Source organism: Oratosquilla oratoria, chromosome 4 (assembly GCF_046742065.1).
Source record: "Oratosquilla oratoria isolate Oo_2021 chromosome 4, ASM4674206v1, whole genome shotgun sequence".
NCBI classification, from domain to species: Eukaryota; Metazoa; Arthropoda; class Malacostraca; order Stomatopoda; family Squillidae; genus Oratosquilla; species Oratosquilla oratoria.
In genome coordinates, this window is record NC_134780.1 from 22093689 (window position 1) to 22111188 (window position 17500).

The following is a 17500-nucleotide window of genomic DNA, read 5'->3' on the forward strand; positions in this document are numbered from 1 at the left end:
AAATCATCAAACGTTTCTAGACGTTACTTTTTTTTATCAATTTTAATATTTCTCTCAGGAAGTCATACTGAATAAAATTGTACATACTGAATAAAATTGTACATACTGAATTGTACATTCTCTCAGGAAGTCATACTGAATAAAATTGTACATACTGAATAAAATTGTCTGACGTCCAGTACAAAATATGTAAAGGTCACCATAAACAGATCTGCTAATCTGTTCTTATAATTTTGGTATTATTTTCGCTATTATTCAAAATGTTTTGTGTTGCCAATGCTCTTTGTAAACATCATAATTAGATCTTCCTGTTAAGTCAACTAATTAATTATCATTAAGATATGAAGAGACTAATCACCTTATGTGTGTTTATTTATTTATAAAATTCTATTCATTTGTTCATTTATTTACTTATTTTACATTTATTTACTTATTCATTTTATTTTTATTATTTTTGTGGCAAGAATATATTTCTCCGGTCCATGTCGTTCATTACGTCAGCAAATTCAAAGAAGGTAAACATTATGATTGTCTTCTGCTGTATTAAGTCAACTAATTGTCGTTAAGATATGAAAAAAATAATCAGCTTATGTGTGTTTACTTATCAATTTCTATCCATTTATTGGCTTAACTATTCATCTATTTTATATATTTTACTTATATTTCTTGTAACTCTTGTGGCACGAATATTTCTCCGGTCAATGTTCGTTAATGGAGACGACGACGACGACAGCAAAAAGATAACGAACCTTTTCTTAACCTTTTCGCTGCGCTAGGCAGTTCCCTTGGCTGAATAAAGTCCCCTGGCGACGGCCAGAATTGACATAGAGATGGTCTATCGGTTCTTTCCTACACACACACACACACACACACACACACACAACTTTATGCATGCGTATACACAAAAAGTACATACACATACACAACTATACAGACAGTGATATGCACAAATAGCTATACACATACACACACACACACACACACAAACAACTATACGTACATACTCATACACACAAGCACACAATTATACATACATACACACACAACTATACATACACACAATTATACATACACACACAAACACGCACACATATCTGTGGGAGTACCCGCACCCCTTCCCCCTCCCAGCCCCCTCAACCCCCCCGAAAGTGGCTTGGGAGGAGACAAAGCCCCCTTCTCCTTGTCTGGAGCCAATTACGAGCCCCGCGAGAAAACTCGAACACAGGACACTACAATTGAAAGGAAAATTATGTATATTCTAATGCGTGTGTTTTTCTTTTTTTACATGGTTGTATATAAATTAATTGTAATGTACAAGGTTCGAACTATAATCGTGGGGCCCCGTCTTTATGTCTTTCATTATATATTTAATGTGTTTCATATTTTATACAATGGTGTGTGTGCGTGTGTGTATGTGTGTGTGTGTGTGTGTGTGTGTGTGTGTGTGTGTGTGTGTGTGTGTGTGTGTGTGTGTGTGTGTGTATTTACCTAGTTGTATTTTACGGAAAGGGGAGGTATCCTCGTGGTGTCCCGTCTTCATATCTCATTTTATCTAAACTGTTTTTAAATTCATGTATTGTTTTTGCACACACCACTTTCTCATCTAACTTGTTCCAAATGTCTATTACTCTGTGAGGAAAGCTGTTCTTTTTCAGATCTCTTCTATAGCTGTCTTTCTTGATTTTCTTTCCGTGTCCTCTTGTATTTCTATCATCCCATTTTATTAAATCCTCTCTATCAGTAGTTTCTATTCCTTTCATGATTCTGTAAATAGTTATCAAATCTCCTCTCTCTTTTCTTTGCTCTAATGTCTGTAGCTCAAGTTCTGCTAGTCTCTCTTCATATGATAGTTTTGAGTGTTGGTGCCAATTTTGTAATTGCTCTTTGTATTCTTTCAAATTTTGTTATACATTTTTTGTACTTGGTGACCACATCGTTGCTGCATATTCCAATCTTGGTCTTATCAAAGTGATTAGTATTTTCTTCACCATTTCTTCATCCAGGTATGTAAATGCCACTTTGATTGTTCTTATTAAATTATAAGTTTCTCCAAAAATCTTGTTTATATGTTTCTCAGGGGACATATTATTCATAATAATGACTCCCAGGTCCTTCTCATTTTCTACTTTTTTATTCCTTCTTCTCCCAATTTATATGATCCTACTATTCTTTTTTTGCTTTTTCCAAATTCCATTATACTACACTTCTTAGTATTGAACTCCATCTCCCACTTCTTACTCCATTCCCATACTTTATTGAGATCACTCTGTAGTGACTCACAGTCTTCTTCAGTGTTCACTTTTTTAACAGTTTTGCATCATCTACAAAGAAGCTCATATAACTTTCAGTTTCTTCATCCATATCATTAATATATGTAGCAAACATTATTGGGGCCAGAACAGTTCCTTGTGGAACACCACTTATTACTTCATCCCAATCAGAGTGTTTGTCTCTTATCACTACTCTCATTTTTCTTTCTTGCAAAAAGTCTTCCATCCATTTAAGCAGTTTGCCTTGTATTCCTCCTTCAGTTTCTAATTTCTTAAGCAACTTCTTATATGGTACTCTGTCAAAAGCTTTTTTAAGGTCTAGAAATGCACAATCAGCCCATCCATCTCTTTCTTGTATTATGTCTATTAGCCTTGAATAGAAACATATTAAATTGGTGACGCATGATCGTCCTTGTCTGAATCCAAATTGCCTTGGATTTAGCACGTTTTTTTTTTTTTTTTTAATACCTTACCCATTTACTTCTGATAATTCTTTCACAAATGTTTGCTACTGTACTTGTTAGAGAGACTGGTCTATAGTTGGTAGGGTCTTCTTTATTTCCCCCCTTTATATATAGGTACTATATTTGCTCTTTTCCAATCTTTTGGAACTTTTCCTTCTTTCAAGGAACTTTATTATGCTATGTATTTTGTCTGACAGTTCATTCCTGCATTCTTTCAAAATCCAGTTTGCCATTTCATTCGGTCCATCCGATTTTCTGACATCAAGGTTACTTAAGTATTTCATTATTTCATTCTTTGTTGCTTCTATTTCTTTCATAGGGGGGACTTTCTCTTCCCATTCGATTTCTCCAGGTAGTATGTTCTCCCTTGTAAACCCCGATTTAAAATGCTTGTTCATAATTTCTGCCATTTCTATTTCCTCTGTGTATTCAACTTCTCCTTGTCTTAATTTATCTAATTCTTGTTTGTTTTTCAGTTTGTTGTTCACAAATCTGTAAAATAGTTTTGGTTGATCTTTACATTTTTCTATGACATCTTTTTCATATTTTCTCTTTTCCTCTCTGCGCACTTGTACATATTCATTTCTATAACTAGTATATATTTTCCATTTTTCAGGTCTTCTGTTTTTTTTTCCATTTTGTCCAAGCTTTGTCTCTTTTGTCTTTTAACTCCCTACAACTTTTGTTGTACCAGCACTTTACATATTCTTTTTCTTGTTTTTGTCTTGGGACATACTTTTCCACTCCTTTTTTATAATTTTTTGTCAAAATATTCCATTTCTCTTCCACTGTTGTTTACTCTTTGTATACTCCTTCCCAGTTTTCTTTTTGAAAGAATTATTTTATTTCATATAAAAAAAAATCATACATCAATCTTCCTTTTCTATATTGTTCATTTCTTTTCATGTATTTTTCCTTGTTTAGTTCCAGTTCAATCAATATGTGGTCACTTTTACTTATTGGTGTCTTATATTCAATCTTTTCCATTTCAGGTTCTGATGTGATTATTAGGTCTAGTCTCGATGATTCTTCTTCATTTCTATATACCTAGTGTTCTCTTGAATCCATTGTGTCATTGTATGGTCAATAATCATCTCAAGTAGAACATTTCCCCATGAGTCGTCTCTACCCTTTACTGTCATCTCTTCCCAGCAGACTTCTTTGCAATTAAAGTCGCCCATCATAACTATTCTTCCTCCACCTTCCATTATCTTATTTAATGTTATCCTTGTGTCTTCTAACATACTTTTATGTTCACTCTCTTTCCACGAGGCTGTTTTTGGAGGCACATAATTTATTACAAACTTTCTGCTCTTCTTATCTCTGTCTTCCACTTCGATCATAATCATCTTTACTCTATTCTTTCCATATGTGACACTCACGTTTATATCCTTCTTAGTCAGAAACATAACTCCACCCTCTTGTTTTGTCTCTCTGTTTCTGATCCAATAATTATATGCATCATGTCCTACACTGTTGGTGTGTGTGTGTGCGTGTGTGTGTGTATGCATTTATTTTTATTTACTTATTTATTGTTATCTTGTCTTCTCTCTCAAACCACCGAATTCACAGCAAACATCGCACTACGGTTAAACTGCCCACATAAAGGCCAGTACAGCGCGTAAGATAACATAAGAAATAAAGAAGTCTTTGAGAAGACATCTTTCTCCAAGTGAACCGTAAGATGTCTTCACCCTTTCGCCTTTTCTCGTTATTGATTATATTTATTTATTCGTCTAATTATATATCAATTTATTTTCTCTTGGAAATAAAACCAAAGATATATAAAATGTAAAAAGGTTTGAGAAGTGTAAACTATTTTGGAACCTTGGGGAAGAAATCTTGGGGGATTTATTTTTAAACAAGTGTAGGTAGCGCGTCATGTCGACAGTCAACCGTTCTGTGACGTCACGTCGGTAGGCTACACCTCCATTTAAGAGAGTGACTGCCGTAAACATTTCCTAAAATAGCTTGTGACCGATTATAGAAGACGACCTTGAACACAATGTACATTCATCAAATGCCACTGTTCGATCACAGAACAATTCCTAGATGAGGTTTTCAAAGTTCACGTCTGACGTCATACAAGAATTCAACCGCCATTACTGATGCATGTTTTTTTCTTCTTCGGACGACACATTCGAGCGAATCCGGTATGTAAATCACGTTATTTTGAGACATGGCGTCTTGTTATAATACCACAAGTGACTTGAAGATAAAAATAAAATAGAATGACAAGCCTTGTAGTCAAAGACTGACGAATATAACAGTAGCCTTTTACATTCGATTCGAGGCTGGTGACGTCATGTCGGTGAATATAGAGGGAAACCGCTGCGTTTGCATGAACTCAGGCGCTCTGCTCTCCTCTCTCTTTTTCTCTATCCTCTTCCCTCCCCACCTTGTTTGTGCCTTATTTCCCCCTTTCATTGTATTCTCACTCCAGTGACAATTGCTTCTATAAATGAAGTCGAGGTTATTTCAGACGCACAGTACACCGTCTCTTGAAACTTGAGCAAGATAGTCATAGTAAATGTTTAAATGTATTCTCGTATATATACCAAATGTAGCTTACTACTTCACTGTGGATGGCATATACACTCTTTCCCACAATTCTCTTCAAGAGATAAATTTTATCTAAATGATGAAGAGACGAGAGAAAAATCTTGTAATTAAATATTTTGTCCCAGCTAGAGGAAATTTCATTTCATTCAAAAGAGTCGCCCGAAATCGTCGTCATCGTCGTCGTCGTCGCCAGCGAAGTCAGTGCCCCCGACGCCTCCACTGTTGTATATTTAGACTGGTATATACAAGGCCCCTCAAACGCCTCCACACAAAGTTCTTCTTCCTCCTCCTCTTTCTCCTCTTCCCTCCTCCTTTTCCTCTTCTTCCCTCCTCCTCCTCTTCCTTCCTCCTCCTCCTCTTCCTTCCTCCTCCTCCTCTTTAACCTCTTTCAATTCGTTAACAACTTATAACGGTTTTATTCCCGTTAACCGTGTCGGAGACGGTTAACGGTCAATGGCAGTAAACGGTTATGATTTCATTAAGGAGTTTTAGCTGCCGTCACGCGTTTTTTTTTTTTTTTCTACCTGAGGGGACGAATTCAGGTCAACTGGGGTCACAGTCTAACCCGGTCCCCAGTTTGAACCGATCCCGACCCCTCACCTCACGAGGCCATCATTAACATGCACACATACGTACACTCACACACACGGATTGCTGACCCAGTGGTTAGCGTCTTTGACTCCAAAGCTGTGGTACCGAGATTGCGCCATGTTAGCGAAGAGACCAATGGCGCTGTATGGGACCGAGTTGTGGACATTCGGGAAGGTTCACACGAACACGAAACCAACATGAAATCCAAATAAGGGCACCAATGTTGGCAAAAAAGGGACGTGTGTCTGTATGTGTATGTGTATGTGTGTGTTTGTGCGTGTATATATATATATATATATATATATATATATATATATATACACATATACACACACACACACCATAGAGTAAGACCTCGTTTCCACCTTATATGGGGGCTGGCCGCGTCAAAACTCACACCCACACAATACACAAATAAAACCCATTATACCGCCCACTTCTACATATGTCTGAGATGAAGGGTTGCTCTCACTCCCGCCGCACTGTTCGAGTGAAAAACGGTTCTCTACTCTCTTCCCTCTCTCTCTCCCTCTCCCCCTTTCTCCCTCTCTCTCTGAGTTTTTTCGACGTTCTTTGAAAAATAGATAAAAAAAATAATAATAATAATTAAATATGTGACCACATCTTCCTGATGACGTCACAAACCTGGAACACTCATAGAAAACGGAATCTCGGTTGACGGACATCCCCCCCGCAGGTTGAATAAAATCGTCTGACGTCAGAAAGAGAAACAAAAACTGAACGTCATCGATTCCTCGAAAGTAACCACAGGAGACAAGAAAATAAAAAATAAAAAATTTAACAAAATTAAATTAAATTAAATTTACAGAGCATATAATCGTTTTGTCAACTTTCATTCGTTTTATTATTTCTTATTAGCATTTCATTATTATTCATCATGTGTTATCTTTATTATCTTCTCTTTTTTATTGTGTATTATTTTTAGCATTTTTATTATATTTTCATTTATCATTTTTATTCTCTTTATCATAATTACATTATCATTTCTCCATTCTTTATCCATTTATACATTTATTGGTATATTTATTTCTATTCATTTGTTTACTTCAAAGTATGCCATACTTTGAAAATAAAATTTATCAATAGAGGCTGCATCATACCGAAGGGACAGCCCGATGGTTCTGTAGTGGACATGAAAAAAAAAACTTACAACTGGACACCAATTGTGAGTTGTAACCTGTGCCGTCGTACGTCGCAACTCAAACTCTCTTGTAATACACCAATCAGGTCAAAGTATGGAAAAATTATGACGTCATCATTACGTCACCGTTGAGAGAAATGCATTTTCAAACATATCTTTTAATTAGTAAGTTATAAAATAGTTATGCTAATAGTTTGATAGTCTTTCTAGAATATATATATATATATATATATAATGATGAAAAAAATCCCACTGTCGGAGAAAGTAAACGGACGAAGAATATAATTAGCTGTATATTTCGACCACTCTCTGTGGTCCTTTTAAGCAGATTCTGAATTCTGAATTCCAAGGAAAGACCACCCGCTTGCGCGGGATCGGTTTTTGTGGGAGGGGAAGAATGTAAGAAAATGAAAAGAGAGTAGCGTATAAAAGGGCTATTGTCACTGTCGGAGAAAGTAAACGGACGAAGAATAGAATTAGCTGTATATTTCGACCACTTTCTTTGGTCCTCTTCAGCAGATAGTTACATGGTGTACAAGTAAGAGTTATATATTCGATACAAAGTGATACAAAGGGAACATGAGAAGGTGGCTCAAGTAACTCTGCCTTGGAAGCGATTGCTGTCTTCCAGGCTATCTACATTAGGTAAAAGCTTTTTGATTGTTAATGTTGTTAAACAATCTGATGACCATTGTCATTTTGATGTATTATAATTTGGCCTGGAAGACAGTAATCGCTACCAAGGCAGGGTTACTTGAGCCACCTTCTCATGTTCCCTTTGTATCCCTTTGTATCGAATATATAACTCTTACTTGTACACCATGTAACTATCTGATGAAGAGGACCAAAGAAAGTGGTCGAAATATACAGCTAATTATATTCTTCGTCCGTTTACTTTCTCCGACAGTGTTTTTTATTATTATTATTATATATGTATATATATATATATATATATATACATATATATATATATATATATATATATATATATATATATATATATTAGTATTAGTATTACGATCTTGGGCCTTGGCTTGTACATCGTATTTTTACGATCTTCTATGACGTCACGTCGTTGGCAGACTGAGGACGGCCATACTTGGGAAGGGCTCAATCTCACAATGGAACCCACTGGTCACACTTCCCCCAACGTACATATGGGCGCCCAACCTTGGATTTTTTTTTTTTTTTTTTTTTTTTGTGTGTGTGTGTCTTGTCTGAGTCATCGTAGTAGAATGGGGCTCTTCATAAGGTAGGGGACGCACACACGCACATACGTACATACGCACACACGCACATACGCGCGCGCACACACACACACACAGCACTGGTAGGATTATATAAAGTCTGGGCTCTCATCCGGGAGGGTAATAATTGTTGGTCATAAGTTCAGCACGTGATTCAAGACTATAATGGATCACACACACAAACACATCATTGATAGGATTATGTAAAGTCTGAGCTCTCATCCGAAAGGGTAACAGCTGTCGATCATAAGTCCAGCACGTGATTAAAGACTATAATGTATCACACACACACAATAACACACACAAGGGTCAAGCCACTCTCGACCTTGTGGTAAGTTGTAATAAAGACGTAAATGGTCTCAAACACAAAATCGATATTTAAAAAAATGAGATGCGAATCATAGGATTTTAGCGCTTATTGTCCCTTTCCATAACGTTGGTTTGTGCTTACACACAGAGGAAAGCCACCATATGCAAAATTGGGGACATAAAAATCTGACCCACGCCATATCAAAGCTCTGCAATTATGAATTTTATTAACTGAACGTTGTCACGTTTACATAAATAATAAATTTCAAATTAGCAGATTTATTTTTTCCTTTTATCAAAAACGTTGATGAAGTTACGACGAATGGCATATTATGACGTATTCTGACGCACTGTGGGTCAATTTCTTATGTCCCCGGTGTTGCCATGGAAACAAGGCATTGTCGTTGAGCACCTGCTCAATATGATGACCACCATCTCAAAGACAACTGCTCCTTCGTGACCAGAGGCATTCCTAACATCTGCTGAATTTGAGATGGGATTGGGCAAGGGTCAAAGATGAACAGATTGTTATAGAGAACAGATGTTCATGCGTGTTCACAGGTGTAGATGAACTCTATTTCTCTCTCTCTCTCTCTCTCTCCCACCCTCCTTCTCTCTCTCTCTCTCTCTCTCTCCCACCCTCCTCTTTCTCTCTCTCTCTCTCTCTCTCTCTCTCTCTCTCTCTCTCTCTCCCACCCTCCTCTTTCTCTCTCTCTCTCTCTCTCTCTCTCTCTCTCTCTCTCTCTCTCTCTCTCTCTCTCTCTCTCTCTCTCTCTCTCACCCTCCTTTCTCTCTCTCTCTCTCTCTCTCTCTCTCTCTCTCTCTCTCACACACACACACACACACACACACACACACACACACACACATGTGCGCACGCTAGGTATGTTAATTGGAAAGTAAGAGACAGGACCCCAAGAACGTTTCTACTTTCCTGTATACTACATTCAGGTAAATACAAATAGGTACACACACACACGCACACATACACCCACACACAGACACAAGCACACATACTAAAATTTACCATACAAGCTTAGCCCTTATCCTGTACACATCCATTTAGTGCACACACATATATACACACGCGTGCACACACACACACACACACACACACACACACACATGAATTTCTTAGAACTTCCTGTCTGAAACACGCTTCCGTTAACTGATTCGATATTTTTATCTTATTTATTTGTTCATCTATTTCTTACTCCATTTATTTGTTTGTTTTTCTTTTGCACAGTCAGATGAATAAAGTCGCCTGACGACAAGCCAGTGTACAGTAGTTGTTTCAACGTCTTGATTCGAATTTGTTTTTGTAACATCGCCAAGTCGACTGGTACCAACGGTAGTCGTCATTTAAAAATCAATCTAAAATAAAACCTTACAATATTTACATATTTCCAATTACGGTGTTATGCTTACACGAATAAATTTGCTCTCGAAAACTACCGTGCAATTATATACGCATACATTGAAGCATTTTTTTTTCTTTTTACTTTTAATCAAATAGGAACAAGTTGCAACTCTGAGAGCGTTCGAGTATGCACGAAATCTCTACGGTAAACAAACCATTCCCGGTAACGAGAACGCGGAACATATTTCTGCAGCTAAATCTCCAGATTAAACCCGTCTGCAAATTCCCAGAAAAACTCGTGTTTGTGTACGAAACCTAAGAGAAGCCCTATCGCCCTGGGCAGCCAGTCTGTTTACATTTTCATTCCCGGCAGATATATCAAGGCTGCGTTTTTGTTTTGCATCTTTCCGCGCCAAACGCCGCCGACCCGCGTTTTTATCATCAAACGCGCGTTTTTCACGTCGATCACAGGGAGGGTGAAAGCAAATATGAGTGTATGCAAGGCACTGGATGGGGTTTATCATCATGCACGACCAAAGTGATCTTATCTTTAATATTCTAAATACTTTTTTTTTCTGATTTCCACTTGATCCTTCGTAATTCCATGGCCGTCATTGTTACGTCATAAACATTTTTCATTTTAATAAAAATACAAAGCCCCAGGAAGTTTCATAAACAAATAAAATCATATATCACTACTATTACTGTATATATATATATGTATCTAGCTACCCACGCATTACATTTTATGCGAATATCATCTTTATCTGCCAAAATAGGTAAACATATAAATACACACACAAACATGTATACATATATGCATGTGAACACGAATGTATAAATACATACATATATGCACACTTACATACATGCATAAATACATATACATACGAATACATACACATAATGTACACACACGTATACAAATACATATATATATATATATATATATATATATATATAATGCGCATATATATATATATGCACACATACATATATACACACATGCATACATATATAATAATAGATGTAATGTGTGCAGACACATACACATACATACTGTACATGTATTCAAACATGAATACATTAATTCATACATATATACACATACATAATGAAGAAAAACCGTCTGGGAATTCACAGAAAGAAAATCTACAAATCCCGTCATTTAAATGAAGGGGGTAATGCATAACGCTACACTAGTGTACCTGAGGCTTGGTGTTAATGCACACACAATGTATAGTAAGCCTCCTTTAAAGCTAGAGAGCTTCTCTGACACGTGTGTGTGTGTGTGTGTGTGTGTGTGTGTGTGTGTGTGTGTGTGTGTGTGTGTGTGTGTGTGTGTGTGTGTGTGTGATGTTACAAGTACCAAGATGTCTTGTGTTGTCATCATTGTCATCATTATCAGCTCCCATAATTACGACTAATTTTGCATCATATTAAAACTTCATTATCTTTGGTTTCTTATTCATGAAATATAAATGAATGTAAAAAAGAATAACGAAGTTGTGAACATAAGTTTATACGTTTCATTCTGGCTAACGCTAAAAGTGAGAGAAAGGGAGAGGGATATATATATATATATATATATTATACATATATATATATATAAAAGATACATATATATATAATATATATATATTTTTTTTTTTTTTTTTTTTTTCTGGTAACCACTAAGGAAATCGGAAGAAAACAGTAATTCCCAAGCGCTTTCGTGTTATTCACATCTTCAGGGGAATACAGAAAAGTTGGTGTTACAAAGATGTTTAAAAGTAACAAGATTATACACTAGGAAAGGAACTGGCATAGTATAATCTTGTTACTTTTAAACCTCTTTGTAACACCAACTTTTCTGTATTCCCCTGAAGATGTGAATAACACGAAAGCGCTTGGGGATTACTGTTTCCTTCCGATTTCCATAGTGGTTACCAGCAAAATTTGTGGATCACGTGTTGTTTTAGTGATCATTCTGCATATACATATATATATATATATATATATATATATACATATATATACATAGAGAAAGAGAGAGGAAGAGGGAGGTAGAGATAGGCAGAGATAGAGAGATAGAGTGAGGGAGGGAGAGAGGTGAAAGAGAGGAGAGAGGTGAGAGAGACAGAGAGCCAGAGGACAAAGAGAGAGAGAGAACATTAAGCGCAACCTCCAAACTGCAAAATCCCTCCAAATGGTTGGGCCGAGCATTCCGACTTTTCAAAATAAAGACTTCGAGAGCAGCGTTCGCTGGGGGATTCCCGCCTCGTTACCAGTCAGGAGTATAATGCACATCACTCGCTCCACCTGGATCCACCTCGCTACCATCTTGATCCACCTCGTTCCATCTGGATCCATCTCGCTCCATCTGGATCCCCCTCGCTCCACCTGCATCTATCTCTTGTTCCACCTGCATCCACCTCTCGCTCCACCTGCATCCACCTCTCGCTCCACCTGTATCCACCTCTCGCTCTATCTGGATCCAGTTGAGGTTCGCTGGCTTTTCCCTGCTGAGCGTATTTGTCTGTGTCTACATGCGTGTGTATGTGTACGGATGTATGTATGCATGTATGTATAATTGTGTAAACGTATATATATATACATGTATATATATATATATATATATATATATATATATATATGTGTGTGTGTGTGTGTGTGTGTGTGTGTGTGTGTGTGTGTGTGTGCGTGTGTCTGTGTGTGTGTATGACCAAAATTATTACGAATATCTCATAGATTCCCTGATTAGTATATAATATTCGTAGCTATACTATGTATGGATAAAAATATAAATAAATGAATAAATAAAAATCATAAACGAAGAATGCCGACTTTTTACTCTAAACAACACATTTCACTCCACTCTCCTCCTCCTCCTCCTCCTCCTCCATTCAAGCGTGCTGATGGCCCTACCCCTTCAATCCACTAACGCCTCCTCTCCTTCAATTTTACCCAGCCAAAGAGACCTCCCCAAGGGGTCTCGATCGATCATAACGCCCTTCAGACCCGGGACCACGGTCCCCTCAAGTGAAAAGAATTGCCATGTACTTTGCAAAAAAAAAAAAAAAAAAAAAAAAAAAAAATCTACGTCCAAAGTCCAAACGTTCAAAGGTACGACCAAGTCTGTACGGTCGTTAAAAGACCTAATCAAGTCCTAAATCTACGACCCGGACTTTGTGTATGCCTTCCGCTGTGGTACTCAGAAAAGGAGGCAACTGTACATACATCTCTATCATCCCTCAAAGCGAGATTGTCAATGTGGATAAAAGCGCTGGTCAAATGTTTAAAAAAAGTTGCAAACGAAGGTCCGGAAGGACTTTGCGAGAGTAAGGCCCGGTTCCCCTTCCTTCCTAACGGGGGCTTATGAAATAGTAAGGCCCTGCTGGCCTTTCTTTCCTTCTTACCTCTTGAAGGGACTCGATCCTATATGAAGTAGTTACTGTGATTTCAGACCCGTCTATCTCTCTCTCTCTCTCAAAAAAAAGGGGGGGTAAACATCTATTAAAACCGTAACTAACTTAGCTTTTTCTAGTTTAACCTTATCAAATACAACTTAACCTAACCTTACCTTGTCTAACCTGGTCAGTTAATAGAGTTAAAACGTATGTGCATTCGAATCCATATGTAATATACTCGTATACATTTCCTTATGTAACCAAACCAAACTTAACCTAACCTGACCTTAACTCTCTAAGCCGCTTCCCCAAAGGTCCAAATCATCAAGCCAGCTGAGAACCTTAGACTGGACCTTAAATAGGACCCTAGGAGGGACCTTCATGTTAGACCCTATACTGGATCTTAGGAAAAATCTTACGGAAAGACCTTAGACTAGACTTCTTCCCAAGAAGAAACCTTCTGGAAATGCCTTAGATAGGACTTCAGGACCTTAAATAGGACCCTAAGAGGAACCTTCATGTTGGACCTTAAACAGGACCTAAGGAATAGCCTTCAAATTGGACTATACGACCTTATTAAAGACCTTCATGATAAACCTTAGAAGGAACCTTCTGGAAGGACCTTTAATAGTACCTTAGGACCTTAAATAGGACCTCAGAACCTTAACCAAGAACTAAGAGTGGACCTTTACGTTGGACCTCAGACAGAACTTTAGGAAGAGTTTTCATTTTGGACCTTAAATGAAAACTTAGGAGGTACCTTCATGCTTGACCTTAGCCTGGATCTTCAGGAGAGACCTTAACTCTTAAGTATGACCTTCAATTTGAACCTTCAATAGGAAATTAAGAGAGACCTTAATGATAGGCCTTAGAAGGAGCCTTCTGGAAAGACCTTAGGACCTTAAACAGGAACTAAGGGTGGAGCTTTATGATGGGCCTCACACTGGACCTTAGTATTTTCATGTTGGGCCTTAATTAGGACATGGGACTGGACTTTAGGAAGGATTTTCATGTTGGACCTTAAATAGAACCTGAGACTGGGCCTTTGGAAGGATTCTTATGTTGGACCTTAAACAGGACGTGAGACATGACTTAAGGAGGTTTTTCATGGACCTTAAATAGGACCTGAGACTGAACCTTACGAAAGATTTTTATGATGGACCTTAAACAGAACCTGAGACTGGGTCTTAGGAAGGATTTTTTATGTTGGACCTTAAACAGAACCTGAGGTCTTAGGAAGGATTTTCATGTTGGACCTTAAACAGGACCTGATTCTGAACTTAAGGAGGATTTCCATGTTGAACCTTACACTGAACCTTGAAGAAGGACCTTACCTTGACGAGGTTGACCACGGCCTTGGACACGGCCATGACGGGCTTCTCGAGGTCCGGCATCGCGTTGCCATCTTCGGCCTCTTCGTGCAAGATGACCAAGCGGGACACCTGGAAAGGGACAAAAGAAAAAGACGGGGCCGTTAGTATCGCGTCAAGGAGGCACATAGAAAGGGACCCACTGGCCTGAGCAATGGGAGATAGAAAGGGACCAATTGGCCCCAGCAATGGGAGACAGATAGAAAGGGACCAATTGGCCCCAGCAGTAGGAGGCAGATAGAAAGGGGCCATTTGGCCCCAGTAGTGGGAGACAGATAGAAAGGGACCAATTGGGCCCAGCAGTGGGTAAAAACTACATTAATAGATACATATATCTACGGATTTTCCCCCTTACAAGGGTGGTAACCAAAAAGCAATGGCATAAAATCCATTCCCACCCATTCCATTCCCACATACAGTATTCCATTCCTATTCCCCACCCCTCCCTCCCTCCCTCTTATCTTGGCTCCTCCTGAATGACGGGTCATCCCTGCGTCTCGCCAACTGCCCTAGGTCAGAAGCAATGTAGCAAGACACAGCACATCTACATTAATAATAACAATAATAATAATAATAATAGTAATAATAACAACAACAATAGTAGTAACGATACTAGTGCTATGACAAGACAGTAATAATAGTAATAGTGAATATATCAATTACAGTAATATTAATAGTAATGGTAGTAATGTTATTACTTAAGTGCCAAGAATAACAGAAATAATAGTAATGACATTATATATCATTATTATAATCAGAGGAGACCTATTGGTATGAGAGGTGGATAATAACTACATCAATAACAATAATATTAATGATACTAATATTATGACAAATAAGAATAACAGTAATAATTGTAATATAATCATCGTTATCATGATAATAATGATAATAATAATATCAATAATAACAGTAATATTAGTAATAAAATCATAATCATAATGTCATATCACAAGAAAAAAGAAGAAATGGAAGAACAATTATAATGTTTATATGAACACTGATCATAAATAATACATATAAAATGAGGAGTGTGTGCGTGCGTGTGTGTGTGTGTGTGTGTGTGTGTGTGTGTATGTGTGTGTGTGGTGTGCGTGTGTGTGGTGTGCACGCGCGCGTGTGTAAATGCGTATGTAATAAAATTGGGAAGATGTATATACAAAGATATTTAGAAAGCGTAGGAAGATTAGAACTTGTATAGATATATCAAAACATTCTATGCTAATATGGCCATGTATATCCGCTAAACACATACACACACACACACATACACATACACACACACACACACAAACAAACACGCACATTGAGGTACATTACAAATGTATTCTGTATCGCCCATTCAGAGCAAAACGGAGTTAAATATTCAATGTTGACTTCCTTCCTTACAATATGTTTCTTCCTTTCAACATAACATAAATCATTCAAACCCATTCCAACACGTTCATTCCCGGTAGGCGATGGGCTCCGAGCGCTGTGATTGGCCCCAGGCTTTCCTGACGTCACCGCTCGCCAATCAAATGCGCCGAAAAGGGACCCAGTGGGCGGGGCTTGTTTGACAAGTTAATTAAAGTGAAGAATGGTTGTAGATGTTTGTCGAGAGAGCCCATATTAAGTGTCACGGGTTGTGATGACTGCAGTAATGAAATGAAGAGTGCCAATGTTTTTTCGTTTTTAATTTTGTATCTTTACTCATTAAGGAAAGTTTACATGTGAATGGATGCATGTGTACGCACGCACATACACACACATACATACACACACACACACACACACACGCACAACCCTAGCTGGTCGTATAATGAAGGTAAACTGTAAGAGGTGTGGGGGTGGGGGAAGGGGGGAAGGGAAATGAGGCCAAAGGAGGAGAGGAGAGGAGAGGAGGAAGGAGGAAATAAAAAGAAGGGAGGAGAGAAAAGAGAGGCATGTATAATTGAAGGAGAGGAGAAAGACACGAGGATAAAGAAAAAAAATAGAGGTATTCAAATGGTATTCCAATTGGTCAAATGTGATGCAGACAAGGTCATCATATCAAGACAAGGCAAGACTCACATTAATGGATTTAATTTGGATAAATTTAAGTTTAAGGAGGAAATAGGCAGGAATTAGTTTATCCATAGAGAGGTTAACGAATGGAAAAGACTTAGTAATCATGTAGTAAGCGCTGAAACAATTGGTTGTTTTAAGGGAAGGTTAGACAACTTTATGGATGGGGATGACAGGTGGTAATGGACGTGGTATTGCCTAGTGTAGGCCTTATGGTCTCTTGCAGCCTCCTCCATTACGTTCTTATGAAAATGAAGGCAAAGGAAAGGAAAGAAGGGAGGAAGGGGGAGACGGAAAGAATGGGACGGACGGAAGGGAGGTAAGGAGGTGAAGGGGAAGGGAGGGAAGGGAAGGGAGAGAACTAGAGAGGGGAAGACGGGGTGGGGAAACAGGAAGGGGAGACGGGGAGGGGAAAGGACGGGAGTACTGACAGGTAATACGGGAGGACAACGCGCAAATGACAGGTACAGTTGACAGATAAACAAACCATTGAGTCAGTTGTTTACGTGGGTACTTGGGAGATAGACACACTCTCTCTCTCTCTCTCTCTCTCTCTCATTTTTTTTAGTATGTATGTTTGTTTGTTTGTTTGCTTGTTTATTTGTACGGGCCGCTGTCCGTTGTAGACAAAAATTCAACACTTTAATCAAATGTACTCCGCGCTATAGTCGTGATATATCTATTTAATGTGTGTAGAACTGTACACTATATATATATATATATTTTTTTC

At 38.0% G+C, this 17500-nt stretch overlaps 1 protein-coding gene across 16 annotated transcripts in view; it reads right to left on the reverse strand.

Annotated features, from left to right (window-relative positions):
- The window catches only part of Vinc (vinculin), a 58498-nt gene extending 43507 nt beyond the window's left edge, over positions 1–14991 (reverse strand). For all 16 annotated transcript variants that reach the window (XM_076183624.1, XM_076183622.1, XM_076183620.1 and 13 more), the window contains exon 1: positions 14689–14991. In XM_076183624.1, coding sequence (XP_076039739.1) covers positions 14689–14976 — 288 coding nt within the window. In that variant the 5' untranslated portion in view covers positions 14977–14991. The remainder of the gene's footprint in view (positions 1–14688) is intronic.
- Between the last annotated feature and the right edge of the window lie 2509 nt (positions 14992–17500).